This window comes from Fundulus heteroclitus, chromosome 19 (assembly GCF_011125445.2).
Source record: "Fundulus heteroclitus isolate FHET01 chromosome 19, MU-UCD_Fhet_4.1, whole genome shotgun sequence".
Taxonomy (NCBI): domain Eukaryota; kingdom Metazoa; phylum Chordata; class Actinopteri; order Cyprinodontiformes; family Fundulidae; genus Fundulus; species Fundulus heteroclitus.
The window spans coordinates 4,349,302-4,369,120 of NC_046379.1; the positions used below are offsets into that span (position 1 = coordinate 4,349,302).

At 39.6% G+C, this 19,819-nt stretch overlaps 1 protein-coding gene across 1 annotated transcript in view; it reads left to right on the top strand.

Annotated features, from left to right (window-relative positions):
* The window catches only part of htr1d (5-hydroxytryptamine (serotonin) receptor 1D, G protein-coupled), a 42,442-nt gene extending 23,988 nt beyond the window's left edge, over window positions 1–18,454 (top strand). Inside the window, exon 2 of the mRNA XM_012851948.3 lies at window positions 16,683–18,454. Within this exon, the coding sequence (XP_012707402.2) occupies window positions 17,311–18,423 (1,113 nt within the window). The 5' untranslated portion in view covers window positions 16,683–17,310 and the 3' untranslated portion in view covers window positions 18,424–18,454. The remainder of the gene's footprint in view (window positions 1–16,682) is intronic.
* The last annotated feature ends 1,365 nt before the right edge of the window (window positions 18,455–19,819 follow it).

Consider the following 19,819-nt stretch of genomic DNA (forward strand, 5'->3'; position numbering starts at 1 on the left):
CACTTCCCCAACAATGTTGAAAGCTTTTCTCAGAAGAGCCGACGCTGTTATTGCTGCGAAAGGTGGGCTGACAACATTTCAAGTATGCAATTATAAAACCTGACCCAGTCATTCATCCAAACATCCGTCTTGTCGCTAATGTTTTTTATTCTGAGGATGGGAGCCGTTTGCTTTTTGCTTTTTGCTTTTTGCTTTTTGCTTTTTACCGTCTCTTTCTCATCGCTTCGTGTAAATACAAGAAAACCTGGCTTCCAGTGCTCTTCCCCGTTCTCCTCGGTGCTCTTGTCAAACATCCGCTGTTATCTGCTGGATGGATCGTTGCTTTCCAGCCTCATGTGAGTCACTGGCCCTTCGCCTTTATGACTCACACACACAACAAAACATGCGAGATAAAAAGAGCGCACCGCTGTTGGTCCTCATCCATTGAGCTGCTCCCACTGGACTCCTTGTATCTTTCTTCCTCCGACTCACATTACTTTTTTTTTTTTTTTGATACAGATGTTTAATCTCAGTGTACACAGTGTTTTTCTAATTTGAAATGTGCTTTATGCAGCGAAACTAACCGTTAGCGTCTCATCAGTCCGTTTAATTACAACCGTGGGCCAGAAGTAAAGGACGGGAGAAAAGGAAGACTGGTGTAGAGAGAAAAAGCTCATTCCATGAAACATAATTTCCTTTGCTTGTTTCTTTGTGAGTCTCCAGAACTTCTATGATGAGACATTTACCTGCGTTGGTTTCTGACACAGAGAGAAATGAGGACGATCGGTACTGTCAGCTTGATGCAGTAATATTGTCTCAGTTTCATTTTTACTGCTTTGAGCTTAATTTGCTCTTGCCTTGCCTTGAATCTTTGCACGTCATTTGTCATAACCATAAACCTCAAAGTCATTTATAGAGATGTTATGTGATGGACCAACACGGAGTAGTGCAAAAGTGTGAAGTGAAAAGAAAATATGTGGTTTTAAAAGTATTTTCCACAAAACAGATCAAATACTGTTTTTGGGGTATAGTTCTATAGTCTAACTCTGCTTTAAACTTCTCCACAACTTAATCCTTGGTGCTTGTTGTTCTCTAATGTTCTCTAACAGACCTCTGAGGCCAGAAACAGGACAGCTGCGTTTATTAAACTGAGATTAAATTACCCTCAAGTGAACTCTTACTTCTCCTTAGGCTGAACTCGGTTTTATTCATGGGTGTCAGATTAAAGGGACTGACTAAATATGCACAGAAAACTTCTCTGCTTTTTATTTCAAAAAATGTTTTGAAAACCATCAAATGTATAGTTCAGACTATTTTGCTCAAAATGGAAATCAGAATCAGACATACTTTAATAATCCCAGAGGGAAATTGTTGAATGGAAATGGAAAGCTAAAGAAAATAGTCATGGTGCATAATGGATGAAAAGAGGATATAAATTGTGAATAGTTTATAACAAGTTATTGTGTTTATACAATAATCATAAACTGTACCCCACTTTTTAGAATCTGCAAAGTATAGATGCCCAACCTCAAGGATATACTTCAGTAATCTGACCTAAACACTGAAGCTTGGATGGAGCTCGAAAGAGAATTACGTCTAAGATGGTGCATAAAAGTGGAGCTCTTTGCAAGCAGAAGTTCCACCTCTAACTTTTCTTTTTCTCTGTTCCTGTAGAAGAGAAAGAGCTGTCTTTCTTGAAATATTAAAGAGTGGCTTAATGTTTAATACTCTGCCTTTTGGAAAGGCCTTCTGTGTTGAAATCAAACGTTATGCCTAAGTGACAAGGGTTTGCAGGAAACGTGCATAATTTAAATACCTTTCTTTCTTGTAAATGAGAACTAATGTCTCAGTGAGACTATCTGTATAAATGAAGTTTTAATAATGACAACAATAATATTAATATTGTTCGCTTAGTCCTCTAACTCAATGTGTTAAACCCAGAGTGGAACACACCCTCAGCACACATTCTTAGAGGAAGGAACCAAACACATCTTTGGGTATCAGTAATTCACATCATGCCCTTCTCTCAGGACTGATAAAATATTGTTTCAGATTCAGGTGGTAAGATGGTTCTGTACGGGAGCATTTCAGGGACAAATGCAGGGAATAGTGATGAGAACAGCTCAAAGTTAGCATAAACAGACTGATAAAACTGCACAGTGACGTTCAAATCAGTGGATTTTATTGTGAGTTGATGTGAGAAACCAGCATAAAGTAGCAAAGAGATAATAATTGCAAAGAGAAATAAATTGGGCACAGGGTGTATTTTTATTTACTTGGAAAATCTGAAGAGTGTGGCGTAAAGCTGAATTCAGCCTCCTGTTAATCTTACACACGTGTCAGCTGGTCCTCACAGGTACACATAGTTCACCTGTCAGTGTATTATTCTCAGTATAAATCCAGCAGCTCTGTGTACTTTGGAGAACCACTGTTCACTGCAATTGCAAGTTGTTTGTGGCTATTTCTGTACCAACTTTGCATAACTAGAGACTGAAATGTGGGCATATTTTCCTTTGCAGGAGTAGCTCAAGCTCAGTCTGTTTGCAAATTGAGCATCAAGGAACATCAATTTTTAAAATCTTGTGACTGATTCAGAATTAGATTTAAGGCCTGAACATTGACTGGGCCGCTAACGGACGAACATGCTTTGATTTATGCTATTATAATGTATCTCTGCCTGCTGGATGGTTAACTTCAAGAGTTTTACAGCCTCTTAAAGGTTTTTATTCTTCTGCATAAAATTCTCTCAGAGGAGATCAAAATTCTTTTCATCTCCTCTGACCAAAGCGCCTCTTTCCTGTTTGCTGTGCCCTGTTCGTGGCTTGGAGCAAACAAGACTTGCAATCATAAATGGACATGTTTAGAGGAGGTCGAGGTAAATATAAACCCACCACGCTTTTCATGTTTTTATTTGTTAAAAAAAATCTTGTCAATTTTATTTACATCGCACTTTACAGCAAACAGGTTGCACTAAATGCTGCACAGGACAAACAATAAAATAACTGATAAAGAGAAGCTAAAAAAACACACACACAAAAATGTATTTTATAAAATGATTAATTAGTTTAAAAATAAATAATGTAGAAAATCTAAAAGGTGAATTGTCAAGCTTTATCAAATTCAGTAACTAGTAGCGTAAGGTATTTAAAAGCACATTAAACGTATTAGATTATAAGCTGTTCATTTATGTATGTATTGTTAAATTAGTCCCCAGTTTTGGAGCTTCAATGGTAAAAAAAACATTGAAAACATGTTATTTTATTTAAGTTTGCAGTTAAGCACCGTCTTGCGCTGATCTATTGAATAACATACCAACAAAACAGTTTTGGTTGTGGTTTAATGTGAAACAAGTTTAAAGGCTCTACGGTTCCCCAGGAGTGAATGCTGCTTGTCGGGACTTTGATGCAATCAACTGGTTTCCTTATATAGGACATTTTTGACCAATCTGTATAATCTGACCCAATCTGTATAATATGATTGAACTTGACTTTGTAAAGTGCCTTGAGATGACATGTTTCATGATTTGGCGCTATATAAATAAAATTGAATTGAATTGAATTGAATTGAATAGTTTTGCTTGGGAATAGTTTATTTTTTTTTATGTTTTTTATGTCATTCAAAGTGACTTCAAAGTTTATACACACAACAATGCACACACTCCCAAATGAATGCATGTTGAATGAAAAGGAGCAATTTTAACACCATTTATGTTACTTAATCTTTTTTTTTTTTTTACAGTATTTATATCAATCTTTTCTTGGTTATCCACATTTGCTTTAATTACATTTCACAGTATTTAGAAATATTCATCATGTCTGTGAACTCTAACACTGATACAGCCTTAACATTGTCGTTTTTATATGTTTTTTCTTTGAAATAAACTGCATCAGACAGAGGGAAAAAAAAATTATTGGTTATAATTACTGCTTCTTTAATTTCATTTCAGATATAAAACCTTGATCCATCTGTTCGGTGCTGTGTTTTTCTGTAATCTTTTGTTTAATTTTTTTTTTTTAATTACTGTCACATCAGTCGTATCAAAGCTATTTTACAGGTGTTGGGACCAGATAACGTTTTTGGTTTGTGTTTAATATTAATAAGGAAATAAAAATATGCATTTAATGTAGTTTTAACAAAAGACATCATGATCAGTACCACCTTAAAAAAAACAACTAAGAGGCTGAATTGTCTTATTTTCAGCAACGTGTTCCTTTCGCATCATTTTACAGAGAAGCTGAGATTATCCCTCTGAGCCTTCACAGTATAACGAATGCTGAGCTTTTAACTTTAATATTGTCAGTTTACCACAGTTTAATTTCACTCCATTTCATGCTGCCTGCAGTTTTATTTTCTAGCCGAGGAATTACTCTCCATAAATCCTCAGAAACCCGTTAAGCCTCCTCCAGTGGCTTCACCTGTAGGAACTGATTGTTCTGTACCTCTTTTTCCTGCAAACAGGTGCTGGTCCTGATGGGGCGGTATTTTTCATTCATGTTGCAGTCACAGGTTGACAGCAACATGTTCGCTACATCATTTCAACAACATGTAAACCTGGGAAATACAGGTGTAATCACTCTCTTTATAAACAGGGTAACATGTAAGCATTTGTCTAATGATAACTGTGACTGTCCGGCTGGGTAATCGATTACTTGAGCCAAGGGTGGGACTTTTTCCCACTACTACTATTAATTCATAACTACAAATATAAACAGGTGCAGAGATTTTTTCGGCACCCAGTAAACATGTGCAACCATCGCCCCCATCCCCACAACCCTGCATGAATAAGCAGGTGTAGAATGTGGATGGATGAATATAACATTTAATTAAATGGACAACACCTCTCTAACATTTAACGAAGTTGGAGAATCCAGGGACAGAGAAATCTTTGATAATTTTTCCCTGCACAAGATTTATAGTTGAGTCTGGGGAATTTCTATTATATTTATATTTTATATTGTGATTTAGAATCATGGTGGAGTTTGTGGGTTTGTACACACAAGGAATTTGCCTTCAATACCTCTTTAATCTCAAAGCTATAGCTGGTATTCCTGTTCAGAAACACTTTTTCATCATGAAAGTAGTCCATACATTATGTGTTCAGAAAAAGGAGGTTGAAAAAAATCGATCTCTGTGGGAGCTGCAGGCCTGTAAAAACTTTAACCAATTCCTGGTCTTATCAACGAAGAGCAGGAAATTGTCAGAGGTTTGGTCCTGCCTTCACCCATAGACATTAAATACTTCCCCCCCCCCCCCCCCCCCCCCCCCCCCCCTCTGTCCCTCAGGTTCCTGGGGTATCACCTTATCTATTGGTTGTCCCACATGTTAATCATTCTGACGCGCTCACCTAACGGCAGTGTGTGCGCTTGTTCCTCGTTAGTTTCAACTTGGTGGCTGTGCATACAGACATCTAGTGTTTAGTGAAAAGTAACCACTTTCATTACTGAAAAATGCTTTATAAATAAAGTTGCCTTGCCTTATGTTTCCAGTTCGCTTAGCGGTTAGCTTAGTCATTAGCTTAGCGTTTAGCTTAGCAGTTAGCTTCGGTTTTAGCCGTTCATTGTAGCTCCGCCGCTCTCACTGCATACTTTCAACATGGCTGAGAGTCACAAGAAGCAAATGTGTACAAGTTTGAGAGAAGGAGAGGACGGCCTAAGTAGAACGAAATAAGATCAGAGTTGATTTGGGAGATTTTTTTCACTCGACCCCCCAGTTATTCAAAAAGTGATTTGGGGAAACTTCTGGAAAAATTGCCAACCCTGTGTTTAATAAAAATCATTTTAAATATAAATCTATAAAGAAGGAAATACTTTTGTAAGTATGTATATATAATTTTTTTTTACAAAAGAGGAGGACATTGTTGGATTGGTGCTCATAAGCATGGTATTGATATGGGATCTGGGTATGCTGTTAAATGTTGATCAGAGAGACAGCCTAGGGGAAGAAACTGTCTCTATGATGGGTGGTTTTATTAAAAAGCACTCAATAGCGCCGCCCTGGAGGTAAAGGTCTAACCGGTTTGTGCCCAGGATATTTGGGGTCTGTTAGCTGCCCCTTTCCTGTCCCTAGACCTGTACAAGTCCTAGTTGGAGGGAAGGTCATATACTTTGGGTCATTATCTTGCTGAAAAACCCTGTGACAACACATTTTTTATTTTCTAATAGAGGCCACCAGATTTATATTATTTAATTTAAGAGAGTTTATGAATCTATGGACTCTAACAAAGTTCTCAGTACCTTTTTAAGAGAAACAAACTCATAACATCACAGGTCCTCCACCGTACTTAACAATGGACTTGAGATGCTTTTCCACAAAGTTCAGCCTTTGATTCACACCTGGAGGGTTATTCCCTGAAAAGCTCCATCACAGGCCTCTCCTAAAACATTCCTGTAACAAACCCGAAAAGACAAGCTGCCTCTGATCTGCTTCTGGACAGTGACAAATCACAAGTGGAAAATGCGATATCCAGCACAGCCATGCGCTTTTAGAAATGAATATATTGGCAGAACAGGACGACAGTAGGGTTGGTGTAGGATTGACGTCAGCATTATGCAAAAAAAAAAAAAAATTCAGAAGTCCCCCCATACCGTTACTCTGTAAGACCAGCTCAGTATGGCATCATATTCCTGTCCAAGCAATGTTTAAAATTTAAATGATGCATCTCACCATCTTGCTCGTCTCGTTGGAAATGTATTCCGAGTCCCATTTAGCCTGCAGCTGGCTGTTCTCGCAAACCATACATCATCTCTACATCACTCCCCTGACCAGTAGAGCCAGCTTGCTCCCATAAAATCTGTGTACATCCTGAGCCGGTGTCTGTCTAAAATAAAAAAAATCACCACGGTAGCACATGGTGACAATAAAGATTCTTGAGTATTGATCAACCCAGACGCTGCTGTGTGGTTACGATGATGGCAACTCAGGGGCGTAATAAAGTTGAACTGACTTTCATTCCCATCTAAACATCAGTGCATTCACTAAACACATGAAGACTGCCAAAGGGCTCTTTAATCCCGCCTGGAAGTGTTTTGTGAATGGAACAAAGCACAATGTTAGTGTTAACAGTGGGGATGTAAGCAGAGAAAACGCTTTTTCCTGCCATGCCTAAATGTTTCAGATCATCAAACAATCATCAAAACCTTAATATCTGATACAGATAACCTAACTTAATAGGAAAAACTGTTTTCAAAGAACCAAAACCAACCTGGCACTATGTATAAGTATAGTTATCCCCTTGTTAAATCATGAATTAACTCCAATTACTGCCAGTCCCATAAAATCAAGAAATCATTTATAGAACTGTGACAACACGAAGTAGGATAAAATAAAAATAAAGTAACAACTCCTGCCTTAGTGGGCAATATTACATGCTCAAGAGGGTCCTTTTAGATTTTTAGAAATACAATTATAGGATTTACAAATCATTTTCCATGCACAAAGCTTGAAAGAATCAAAAGGCAAGGAAAGGAAAAGAGAATAAATGAGGACACGTCAGCTTTCTGAATCACACGTGGCAAGGGCCCGCTGTAATTAATAACATCCTAAATCAGCTGATCAAACAAAATCAGCTGTTCAGACACACATTCATTTCCTCAAAACCCCCCACAATGAATCAGCTCATTCAATAGTCCATATAAGAAAGAAAAATGTCACAGAAATAGATTCTCTTCTGATCTCGTGTGAGATCTGAGATCTCCCACAATCAAAACGTAAAGTCTGCAGTTTTTTGCTCAGTCCACTCACAAGCACTCAAAAAATAATGCATTAAAAAATAATGTCGTAGCCCAAGTAAAGTCTTTATTAGTATGTACAAATGTAAAAGAAAGAAAGGAAATGATAAGGAAACGTCTCATCAGGTTGGCACCTCTGGTTTCCTTGTTCAGGCCTGGAGTTTAGCCTACTCCACCAAATATGCTCCTGTCAGCGAGTCTGGTCGTTTCTCCATGCGGTGATGAATTAATTGGATGTGATATAGAGAGAAAGTCCATGTCCTCGTTTTCACCGTGGCTCAGAAAAATTTCTCATAAATCCAAAAATGTTAACTTTTCAGGGAAGCTTTGAAGCTTCACCAGCCCAGAAACACGTCTTTCCTCAACATCACGTCCAAACCCTGGGTTTAGTCTGGGCTGGTGGATCATTATAAGTGGATTATTTTATACTTGGAAGAAAAAAAAACAGATACAATACATTCTTGCAATCACAGTTTTTCAAAAAGTATTGTATTTGTATTTAGTTTCTTTAGGTTTTCATTATCTATGTATTGTTATTTTACTCTTACAGAAGGTTTACCTTAATGTGACAGAAATTCAAGATTAGATAAAGAAACAAAGTGATTGATATCCATCAGTCTGGAAAGGCTTGCCAAGCTGATTCTAATGTTTTGGGACTGCGATCCACACTGAGAGGCATTATCCACAAGTAGAGAAAACCTGGTGTAGTTGTGAACCTACCTACCTACAGAAAGGTGTTAGAGTGACATTTCTACTTCAGGACCTGGACAACTTGTCGTAATTGTTGAAACCATGAATTCTGCTCTCTAGCCTGAAGGAAAATGATAGGGCATCTTAAGGTTTGTGACCTTAAGTACAAGAACCCTTGGGTTATGCAACAGAACAATGGTCCGTAGCAGACCAGGAAGTCCCCGTCTGAATGGCTGAAATAATTAAAACGAAGTGAAAAATGTTTGGATTTACTGTATTTTTCGCACTAAAAGGCGCACTTAAAATCCTTAAATCTTGAGTACAATGTGCTCAAAAATCTGTTAAAACATGTATGACTTTGGTTAGCAACGAAGCCGCTCCGCACAATGGCTATTAGGAGCATTACGGTACACTGTGTCACTACCTGATATAAGGATATAATCTGGGGCGCCTTCTGCTCCTGTTTGTTCATGTAAAAGTTTATGCAAGTAAACATGTAACTGTAAAATTCAACAAATGCATGAGTGAATAAATAAATAAAATAAAAAAACACTGGCAGTCATCAAAAACTGTCAGTAATGATTTCTGTTTGATGGAAGTTATTGGCTTTCGGGTGAAGACTTTTCTCACATAGGGAGACATTGGTTGTATGGAGGACTGACTCTGACATATTCAAAAATACGTATAAAAATAAGAATTCTTTATAATTGTCAACTTTATTAATTACTTGTATTTATTTATGCATTAATATTTTTGTCTGTTTTTAGTCTTCCGTTCTACATTTTTACCCCTTTTATTTCTCCTACCCTATATAATTATGCCACTGTCGTTTTTCCATTTCTGTATGCATTTCTGCCTCATTATGCAAACGAGGAGGAGGCGAGTCTTATGGGAAAAAAAGACTTAAGGTGTTAAGTCAGCCCTTTGAAAACTGCTTTTGTAAATTAGTCAGGATATATTTGTCTGATATTAATGTTTTTTATATAATCTGAAAGATTTAAGTGTCACAAAAATGTAAAAAAGAGAAGAAATCTGCACCGGTCCAAATACTTTATTTTCCACTGTTGCATATTTCACCTCTTTTGGGCCCGACCACCACAGTACGTCTTAAACCAACCCGAGATACTCAGACATGATAGATGGGGGTTATGATGCATTACGTTAGTATTGCAGAAAGCTTTCATGAGCCCGTCTACATGTGGGCTGCAGTGATTTGACAGAAATACAGACAGACAGAGAGACTGCAGAATTAGAATTAAGGCAAAGATATTTTTAGCTGTAGCAACCTTCCTGCTGTTTTATTTCAACATTCAGGGTCTCAGATTCGGACTTCCATCTCCCCGCCCTTACCAGCGCAGAGAAACTCAGAGCGGATTCATGCCACAGTTTACAGCACACTTTAGTAAACACTGGCCATTAGTTGACAGCGGATGGGTCTGCCTGTTCTAAGATAAATCAATTATCCTATCTCCACCGGGGCCTGATGGGTGCAGAGGGTATTGCTGTTTCACCCAGACCAACAGCCAGGCTGCAGCAGCCGCTAGAGCATCTGCATGGCCCTGAAACGAATCATCTGGGCTCGTGGTAAACGCTGTTACCAGGCAGGGATTGTCTAAAAGGTTTAGTTCGTTTTTTTTTTTTTTTTGTTTGCTTGTTTTCTACTCTGATCCTGCTTTTCCATAACCATTACTGGTGAGGATGATGAATCACGCTGTAGAGGCCTGGGCCACGCCTCGCTGTATTAGATCTTCAATTTCAAAGCCAGATGTAGCCGTAATATATTTTAGGCAGGCAGCATCCAGGCCATTTTAGGCAAGGCTTGCTCCTGATTGATAAATCTTTTCCTCTCGTCCATTCATTAAGCAGCTCATCAGCTTGTTCTGCTGTAGGCCAGACCATTTGGAGATAAGCCTTGTCTTTGACTTCTTTGATAGATGGCCAAACAGTTTAATTAGTGTTCATCACGCATGCTAATGCACATGCGTGTGTGCGCGCGCAGGGAAACGCTACACACCGGAATCATATTACAGGACAGCTGCTTGAAACGAGATCAAGAGACTGATCGAGTCGGAGCTCTCCGCAAAGGTCTTATTGCCTGCTGACCACGCTGTGAATTTAATAACACAACGCTGAGCACTCCTTACAGACACTTACCAGTCTCTTCTGAGGCAGTGAAGTGTGGCTCTTAGTCATACTGTCCGAGTTGTGTTGATGCTTCACCTGTCGGCTGATAAATACATCTGTAGTCCATGCGTTGACGGTTCAGTGGAAAAATATACTGCTGATGAAAATCCTGAGAAACCGCAAGTATTCACCAGTGATGGAGTCAAGACCGGTTCTTTAAAAGGCCAAGACAAACACTGAATCTTAAGAATTAGACTTAAATTTTAGGACACTGTTTTGTTTTTTTGTTTGTTTAAAAACAATCATAATTTACAGCACTAAATGCAGAAGCAAAAAAGATTAATTATTCAACTAAAACTACTTATGGGTATTAAATAATCATCATAACGAGCTAATGACAACATTTGCAAACTGGTGGAACATTTCTAATGAGCGTCGGGGGGGGGGGGGGTGTTTTCCACTTTTTTTAATGTATGAATGCCTGATTGCATACACCTCTCAGTAATTTGTGCTTCTACTCAGTCTGGTAGTACTCTTCTCTCACAGCTGATTCAGATGTAAACTTGGTCGCTTCTGTCATTTCGTACTCGCTGGTTTTTAAAATAAATGGTTTTATTTTGCTTTTGTATTGTTTATAACTTTATCGTTGTAATGTGTCATTTTTGTTTGCAGCACTTTAGCCAACAGCAGTTGTTCTTAAAAGAGTTGTAAATAAATTAAATTTGATTACCAAACCATTATCTTCCCTATCTGGGAAAGTCAACAGGCAGATGATAGCCTATACATAGGGGTCTTTCACAATTTTCAGTAATGTAAGTCATCAAACTCAGTCTACTTGGTAGAAAACATACCTAAACAATAAAAATCATACATGGATAACCTACATCACTCACAATCACATGGGTATGCAGTGTTTTGTGACATCTGTGGACTAGTTGCGTAACGTCCCATTGCATTAAACGCACCGCTCACAACCGCCGTTAGCTAAGCAGCTTTTCAGAGCTGCTATGTTTTAAAGCTGATCAAAATAAGATGACACAGCTACTATCCTATTGACTCAAACCGGCCTCGACCAAATTCTTCGAGGCCCAACAATACGAGGGTGAGACCAGGAAAAAAAAAACGCTCCATCCAGCAGGAGAGAAAACATAGAGAGTAGGCAAATAACTGAGACTACATTTAAACTCAAGCTGCTCATCTTCTGGTCAAATGTTTATGACTGTTGGCCTTAAAAAGTCAGAATCGACTTGCATGTCGGTTTGTGTCTGGCATTCATTGTCCTGACGCCCTGATGGCAAAAGCAAAACTTCTTTCTGTCTCATGCCGTGTCGGGATTGTTGAGCTGCACAAACACCAAACCAGTTATTTTAGGTTTTAATTACAGATGCCGAGGGTAATACAACAAAAAAAAAATTGCTACACCTGAAAATATTTCACCTGCTGGAGGACCCTGTGGAGTGCCTGAAGACGCAGGTAGATCCTGGAGGTAAATTACAGTCATTTTTAATGCCGACTGAAGCACAATGACCGGCTGGACAATATAGAAAAAAACATATCAATAAAACAGAAATTATAATCATCGATATCGAACGTATTTTAAGTGAAACCCTGGGCATTGTACGCTGTTCCTTAGCAACCTATTTTTAGATACAGAACACACAATGAAATGAAACTCAACCCTTTACTCAACCAACTTTTTACCAAAACCGCAAGTTTTAAAAAAAAAAAAAAGAAAGTGTGCTTTTTGTACTCTTTAAAGGGGCGGAGCTTGGTGACTGCCTGGGTTTGAGTTTGTGATTTTGTGATTGGTTGACGGGATGTAATGACTGTGATATTAACTTACATAATATATATACGTTAAATATATTGCATTCTAGCTTATTATATATATATATATATATATATATATATATATATATATATATATATATATATATATATATATATATATATATATATATATATATATATATATATATATAAAAGAGAGAGATAGATATATATAGATGTATATATAGATACATTATAGGCTAGAATACAAAAGGAAGAAAAACGTATTATTTTATACATTTTATTGACCCTTTTTTTCTATCATCAATATACATCTAGCGATCCATATTTATCGTTATTTAATTATCGTTCAGCCCTACAATGACCACAAGATGTTTCTGTGAGAGAAAAGCGACAAGCGACAAAAATGTCCTTTATGACTGCATTGAAAGGTGGGAAGCTGGGTGAAAAATTGTCTTATGTGAAAGAAATGAATGTGAATGGCTTCAGTATAACTGGCATGACAAGGACATCCCACTGGAGATGTTTTCCAGCTGGCACAGGAGGAGACGCCGTCACGATCTGGGAGCCTTTTCCCTCCTCCAGGCTGTGCAGGAGCATCCAATCATGGCTGGCTGTGTGGGAACGTTCAGTGTCCCTGTTGCCTGAGGGTCCTCATCTGTGTGGTGATGACTGGGTCTTCAACCAGGACAAGTCTGCAGTTCACCATCTCCGTCTTCCAGGAGCATAAAGTCCCTGTTGCCATTGTTTAATTCTTATTAAAAACGAGATTTACCAAGATGGACATCGGTTCAAGGCTCTTCATGGAGCCGTTTTATCACATGGAGTCACGTCTCCACCAGCCTACTGGAAACACTTGAATCAAGCGTAATTAACCTTTTATTAAGAGTAGAGCTGATCACTACCAAGTCTTTTTTTTTTTTTTTACCCTTTCAGTTTTTGGGGGATTTTTTGGCCAACAGAGTGAAATGCAAAAACATGTGGAAGTTTATCCCCTCTGGTTTTAGGATTTTGTTCAGGAGTTTAACTACTTAAAACCCTAGCAGGGGTCTAATCCTCATGAACGACTCCTTAACGAATGAAATAGTTGGAAGGGACTATTTCCTTTGTAAGTTTAAAAAGAAAAACGATACTCTTTATATTTCTTTTGAATTTGTGCCTAAGCTAGGGGTAAGTAAGACAATCATTTGTGTTTTTCAGAGTCTTTTGATGTCCGCCGTGCATTTGCTCTCATCGCTGTGATCATTACCCTGTGGCCTTTTCCTCGCTGTCAGGCAGCACACACGGGTCTTTGATGGGGGACAACCAGCAGCCGTTTAAATGCCAGGGAGCCAGCTGGGAGCAGGACCGTGTTTCTTTATATAGATGTCATGTATGCATTCATAGAAGCCCTTCAATTCATAATTTCTACATCTAAACATTTAGTTAAGAGTTTTTCATGCTTGCAAGGTTTTTTTTTTTTTTTTTTTAACCTGTTTTATGTTATTAAAGAATCATTACATTAATTTTACAGAGCTGCATAGACATCCAGGTACTACTGTTTGTCAATTTTCCTACACAGTTGTAAAATTACATAAATTTGGTGTATTTCAATTCGTTCTTTCTTTTTATTCATTTTGCTCTGTAAATGCAGAAAGTCACCGCACAGCCAAAGCGCTTCATACACACAACAAACAGGTCCAAGTCAAACGCCAATGGATTCAGTCGGTTCATTTCATGTTCATATTCAGTCCAATCTGATTAAAGCCGTTTTGCAAACTATAAGATTTTTTAAATTAGTAGCAACTAAAAAAATCTAGCATATTGTGAATCTTAGTATCGCATGACCCACTTGACTTTGAGCTCAGTTTAAGAAGTCCTAAATGTACATCTGCTTTTCCCCTCAGTGGCTCCAGCTTATATTACCAACCTATACAACCATATTCCCATTCTTATAGTTTGAGATCCTCCAGCCAAAAACTGTTGATGGTTCCACAAACTAAATTTAGGACTTAAGGAGAATTGGCCTGTTAGAGCTGTAAGACCCAGACTGGAAGACCCAATTGTTTTGACTGCCGTTTAACTAGTTTTTAACTAGTTTTATGCTATGATGTTGCATTTATGCTGTTTTATCTTTTAATATTTTCATTTTGTGTTGTTTTATTGTTGTTTTTATTGTGAATCATTTTGGGTAAGTTTACTTACCTACTACTGAAACTGATCAAAAAGTGTAGAGGTGCTTCCCAGTTTGGATACCCTGCCATCATTAAAAATTCTAAAACAAATTGGGCCAAAGAACAAAAGAAAAAGTTTGTGTTTTTGGTTTTGATACATTTAGTGAACAGAAAATAATTGATTTTTTTCCTAGTCTAGCCTGTCAATTACCAACCACAAGTGATAAAGGGAAAACTGGTAAACTATGCCAGATTCACTGATCAGAAGACTCCCTAAACCTCAGATGAGAGGATTTGTTTAATACAAACTGCTGTATGTATTTACTATTTACACATTTAAGTCTAGTATGGATCATGTTATGTCCATTAAAGCTTCAGAGCTAATTTCTGTTTGAAATCCAGTTAGGTTACTTTGAGATTCAGAGAGCAAAGAGACCATTAACTCAAAGATCCTCTTGTCTTGTGCCATGCTGAATAAAACATTTTATCTTTGCTCTCTCAAACCCCTTAAAATATATAAAAAAAGAAACTGTCCATATCTTGGAGGACCTAAGACAAACACCAGAGCCTCCATAATGAGCTCTCGCTGCCATGTTCAGCTCAAAGATGGTTTTTGGTGTTCAGTCAGTAAACGCTTGTAGATACGGTGCCTAGAAAAACTTTTAATTTCATTTTAAAGTTTTCACATTTTGTTACGCCAAAGTACATTACTTAATGTTGTTTGCTATTTGCGTGACAGACGAACACAAAGTAGCAAAGGGAAGGAGCATTATGCAAGTTTTTACGTGTTACAAACAAGTGTGGCTTGTCTATAACTTCTATGTAAAATAAGAAGCTCCATCAGATTGGATGAGCAACATTTTGAAGCCCTGCACCGTAATCAGAGTTATTTATTGAATACGTTTCTATCTTTAGCTGACCAAAAGCATCCCCACAGCATGATGTGCCACCCCCATGGAGAAGGTGTTTTCAGGGTTATGTGCATTATTTGCTTTCTGCTATACATATTATATCTGATTTAGTCTCATCTGAGCAGCGTGCTCTCTTCCACATGTCCGCTGTGTCACCTTCTTGACGTGAAAAACTGCTGGAAACTTCTGGTTTTCCTTTGACAATGGCTTTCTCCTCACAACTCGTTCATAAAACTCATATTTGTGGAGTTGACAACAAGTATAGAGATACAAGTTAAAAGTTCTATACTGTTTATTATGTAGTCAACAGTATGTCTGAAGCCAACTGGATGTTATATAAATTTGGGGATCAGAGTAAAGGGGGTTGAATGCAAATGCTCACACTTTAAAGGTTTTTCCTTGTCAAAAAAAAAAAAGTATGAAAAAAAAACCTCAATCATTTTCATTATAGTTCACAATTATGCAAAACTTTGTGGTGGTCTGTCACACAAAATGCCACTTTGACCCCATGCTTGTTACAAATTTAGCAAAAATTAACATGCTATGACTACTTTTGCTATGCGCTGTACAATTCCACACGGAAGAAAGTCATTAACCCGGTAAATTTGTTAAACTGTTTATACATTATCATAATCAAAATACAAAGATGCTTTGTTATCCAGCTTAATAAAATGTTAATGATACCAATTTGCTGTCATGTTCAGAGAAAAATCGCCTCTGTCAAAAGGAGGATATCAGTAAACATGTTAGTTAATAGTTAATAAAGGGGTTTTGCACAGTACTGTCTCAAACTAAGACGTTAGAACAAAGTGATAAAAGTCCCAAACCCTTAGAAATGTTTCTTTAAGCATCTCCAGACAGAGGGCAATGAATCTGTTTCTCATCTGTTCTTGAATTTCCTAAGATTGGGCCATGATGTGGATGTTTGCTGTTGATTTTTAGTCATTTTAAGTGATTTCTGTCTTCTACATGTCTGGCAGTCATCTGGCCTTGGCATAGCATGAAAAATCTAATTCATCTTTATAAACAAAAGTGATTAATCCTGGTTAATTCCACATTACTTTCTGCTCATAGGGCCAGGTTGGTTGGGAAATCTTATTTCCCACAATAAATGAAACTAGCATATGAAAACTGCTTTTATGGTTTTATTTTATGATCTAAAACATTTATGTGTGTCATCAACAAATGCTTTTCTATAGGGGTTTATTTCTGTGTGTATTCATGTTGAAAAACGAAAGAATTGATAATAGAAACCATGCCTATTATTTCCTTATTTCTCTCCCTCTTTCTCTCTGTGTTTCATATAGAAGATTAATGCAGCGCTGGATTAAAGTCACTCTAAACATCATAATCCCTACGGACACTACAGCTGAAACGGTGCCGGATAATCAGTGCAGTGAAGAAGAGAAATTAATGGACTAAAGTTCTGCTCTGACAAACTGAAAAAAAAAAAAAAGCCTTTCTTATCCTCTCTTTCCAGAAAAGTTGTGCATAATGGCCCAAAATCCCACTGGACACTGAACAGCTATTTATACAGAGGCGCCATAACTGAAATAGTTTTGACATTAATCATGTAATTCTGATATTTTTGCCTTCAAAGCACCGTCGAAACAGTCTAATGCTTGGACCTTAAAGTCAGATGACTTTCTGTGGACCTCACAACAACAACAAAAAAGATAAAAGTGAAACAAGTAAACCTCTTCATCTGTCATCATCATCATCTTCCTTCTTCATTCGGCTCCTTTTTCACTGGGCTTTGTTTAAACATGAGAAGCCCATTTATGACTCTGATACATTGCGAATCCTGGCAGGAAAGCGTCTCAGCCTGCCGGTAGAGGAGATGAAGCTGTGCACCTTTACCGAGGGGGAAATGGAGAATCTAGTTTGCGACTGGAGCTGGTAGACCGAACGGACCTTTGGTTATGAACTAAAACCATGGACAACCTCACAGTCAATGCAACAACCCCACCTGGGAGCGAGGCCACACTCTTCAGCCTTCAGGTCTCGCTCTACGTGCTGCTGGCCGCCGTCACCCTGATGACGGCGCTCTCCAACGCCTTCGTCGTAGCCACCATCTTCCTCACCAGGAAGCTCCACACGCCTGCCAACTTCCTCATAGGATCCCTCGCCATCACGGACCTGCTGGTGTCCATCCTGGTCATGCCGATAAGCATAGTGTACACCGTGTCGAAAACCTGGTCGCTGGGGCAGATCGTCTGCGACATCTGGCTCTCGTCCGACATCACCTTCTGCACGGCGTCCATCTTGCACCTGTGCGTCATCGCCCTGGACCGCTACTGGGCCATCACCGACGCCCTGGAGTACTCGAAGCACCGCACCATGCGCAGGGCCGGGATGATGGTCGGGGTTGTCTGGGTGATCTCTATTTCTATCTCCATGCCTCCACTCTTCTGGCGGCAGGCCAAAGCACAGGGCGAGCTGAGAGAGTGCGTGGTGAACACAGAGAAGATCTCTTACACCCTCTACTCCACCTTCGGTGCCTTCTACGTTCCCACGGTGCTGCTCGTCATCCTCTACGGCCGGATCTACGTCGCTGCACGCTCTCGCATCTTCAAGACCCCGTCGTCCGGCAAGCGCTTCACCACGGCGCAGCTCATCCAGACCTCTGCCGGCTCCTCGCTCTGTTCGCTCAATTCCGCCTCCCACCAGGAAGCACACCTACACTCTGGCAGCGGCGGAGGCGGCGGCGGGGGCGGAGGCGGATCGCCTGTGTTCATGAACAGCGTGAAAGTGAAGCTGGCAGACAGCGTGCTGGAGAGGAAACGCCTGTGCGCGGCGCGGGAGAGGAAAGCCACCAAGACGCTGGGCATCATCCTCGGAGCGTTCATCGTGTGCTGGCTGCCGTTCTTCGTCAGCACGCTCGTCAGCGCCATATGTACGACGTGCTGGTTCAGCCCCGTGCTCTTTGACCTCTTCACCTGGCTGGGCTACCTGAACTCGCTCATTAACCCCGTCATCTACACTGTGTTCAACGACGACTTCAAGCAGGCCTTCCAGAAGCTCATGAAGTGCAGACGCAGCTTCTAGGGAGTACGCGGTTTAAGCCTAACCTGACAAAAGCCAGATGTATGTATCGCTCCGCCTAGCTCCACTCACATACATCTGGGACACCGCCATAGGAATTGCCTTTATTGAAGGCTGGGCCTTATCAAAAATTATTGCATATGATTGGATAAGCCACTTGTCTGTCATCTTTATCGACGTGCTATTTCAACCACTCACACCGAAGCTAACCCGTGACGCTGATGATAGCGATGTAGGAAAAATAATAATAATAATAATAATGTGTTTGCGGCTCTAGTGGCGTTTTATTGACAGTGAGCTGACAGGAAGAGGGGGGAAGACAGGCGGCAAAGCGCTGCGGGTCGGAGTCGATTCTGGGCCGACCACGTTGAGGACTAAAGGCCTTGGTTCGCGCTAACCGCTAACCGCTAACCGCTAACCGCTAAAACAAAACTTGCCAAATCCGGTCAGGAGAAGGGTGAAAACATGGTTTCCACCAACAAAAGCCTTCAGAGGCGTTCTCTGATGTTCTTTTAATGAAACAATATTAGGTAGATTGGACAACACGGAAGAAATAGCAGCATCAATGCTAATGTTTGCTTCCTCGATGCGAGCCGCCATTGCTATCAAAACAGTCTCACGTCATGGTCGCGTCTCCACTACGTCACATCTATGAAACTCCAGCCCTGCGTCCTGATTGGCCAGACCATAAAATTGGTTGGAGAAATCACTCTCTACCGGCGGATGTCCCAGATGGATGTGAGTGGAGCTAGGCGGAGCGACATACAGCTGGCTTTTGTCAGGTTAGTTTAAGCCGGCAACCTCTGAAAAACGAGGGGACGAACAGCAAAAGGGAGTGCAAGTATATCTCAATAAATCTGAATATCATCAAAAAGTGAACAACAACTCAAAGTCGTGTATTAAATCGATTTATTGCGGTGAGAGCTGCATATTTCCAGCATTCATTTCTTTTAATTCTGATGATTTTGGCTCAGAGCGTGTGAAATTATAGTTTCAGGAAATATGTCCCAGCGCTTCATTCGCATGAACAGCTGCATCAATATGGCGTAGAGTGGGGGGGGAGTGAGGTTTTCAGGAGGCCCGCGTTGCTTTTAAAGTCACTTCCAGCTTTGCTCTCGCTCACCTTCATCTTGAAGATACTCCACAGATACTCTATGGCGCTGAGAGTCCGACTCGTAACGTTTTTTTAATCAGAAAACTGTGCGCCTCTGTGTGTGTTGGACCACAGCATTGATTTGGAGGCTCCCATCTTTGCTCAGTATCTGATGATAGTTTTAAAATGAGGCGGGTTTTGGAGGCTGGTTGCGCAGACAGTGACCCCACCACCCTGTACTTGTAGCGACGTTGGAGCTTGATGAAGATCAGGTTTACCGGCCTGCTGTTACATGTCTAGTGAAAA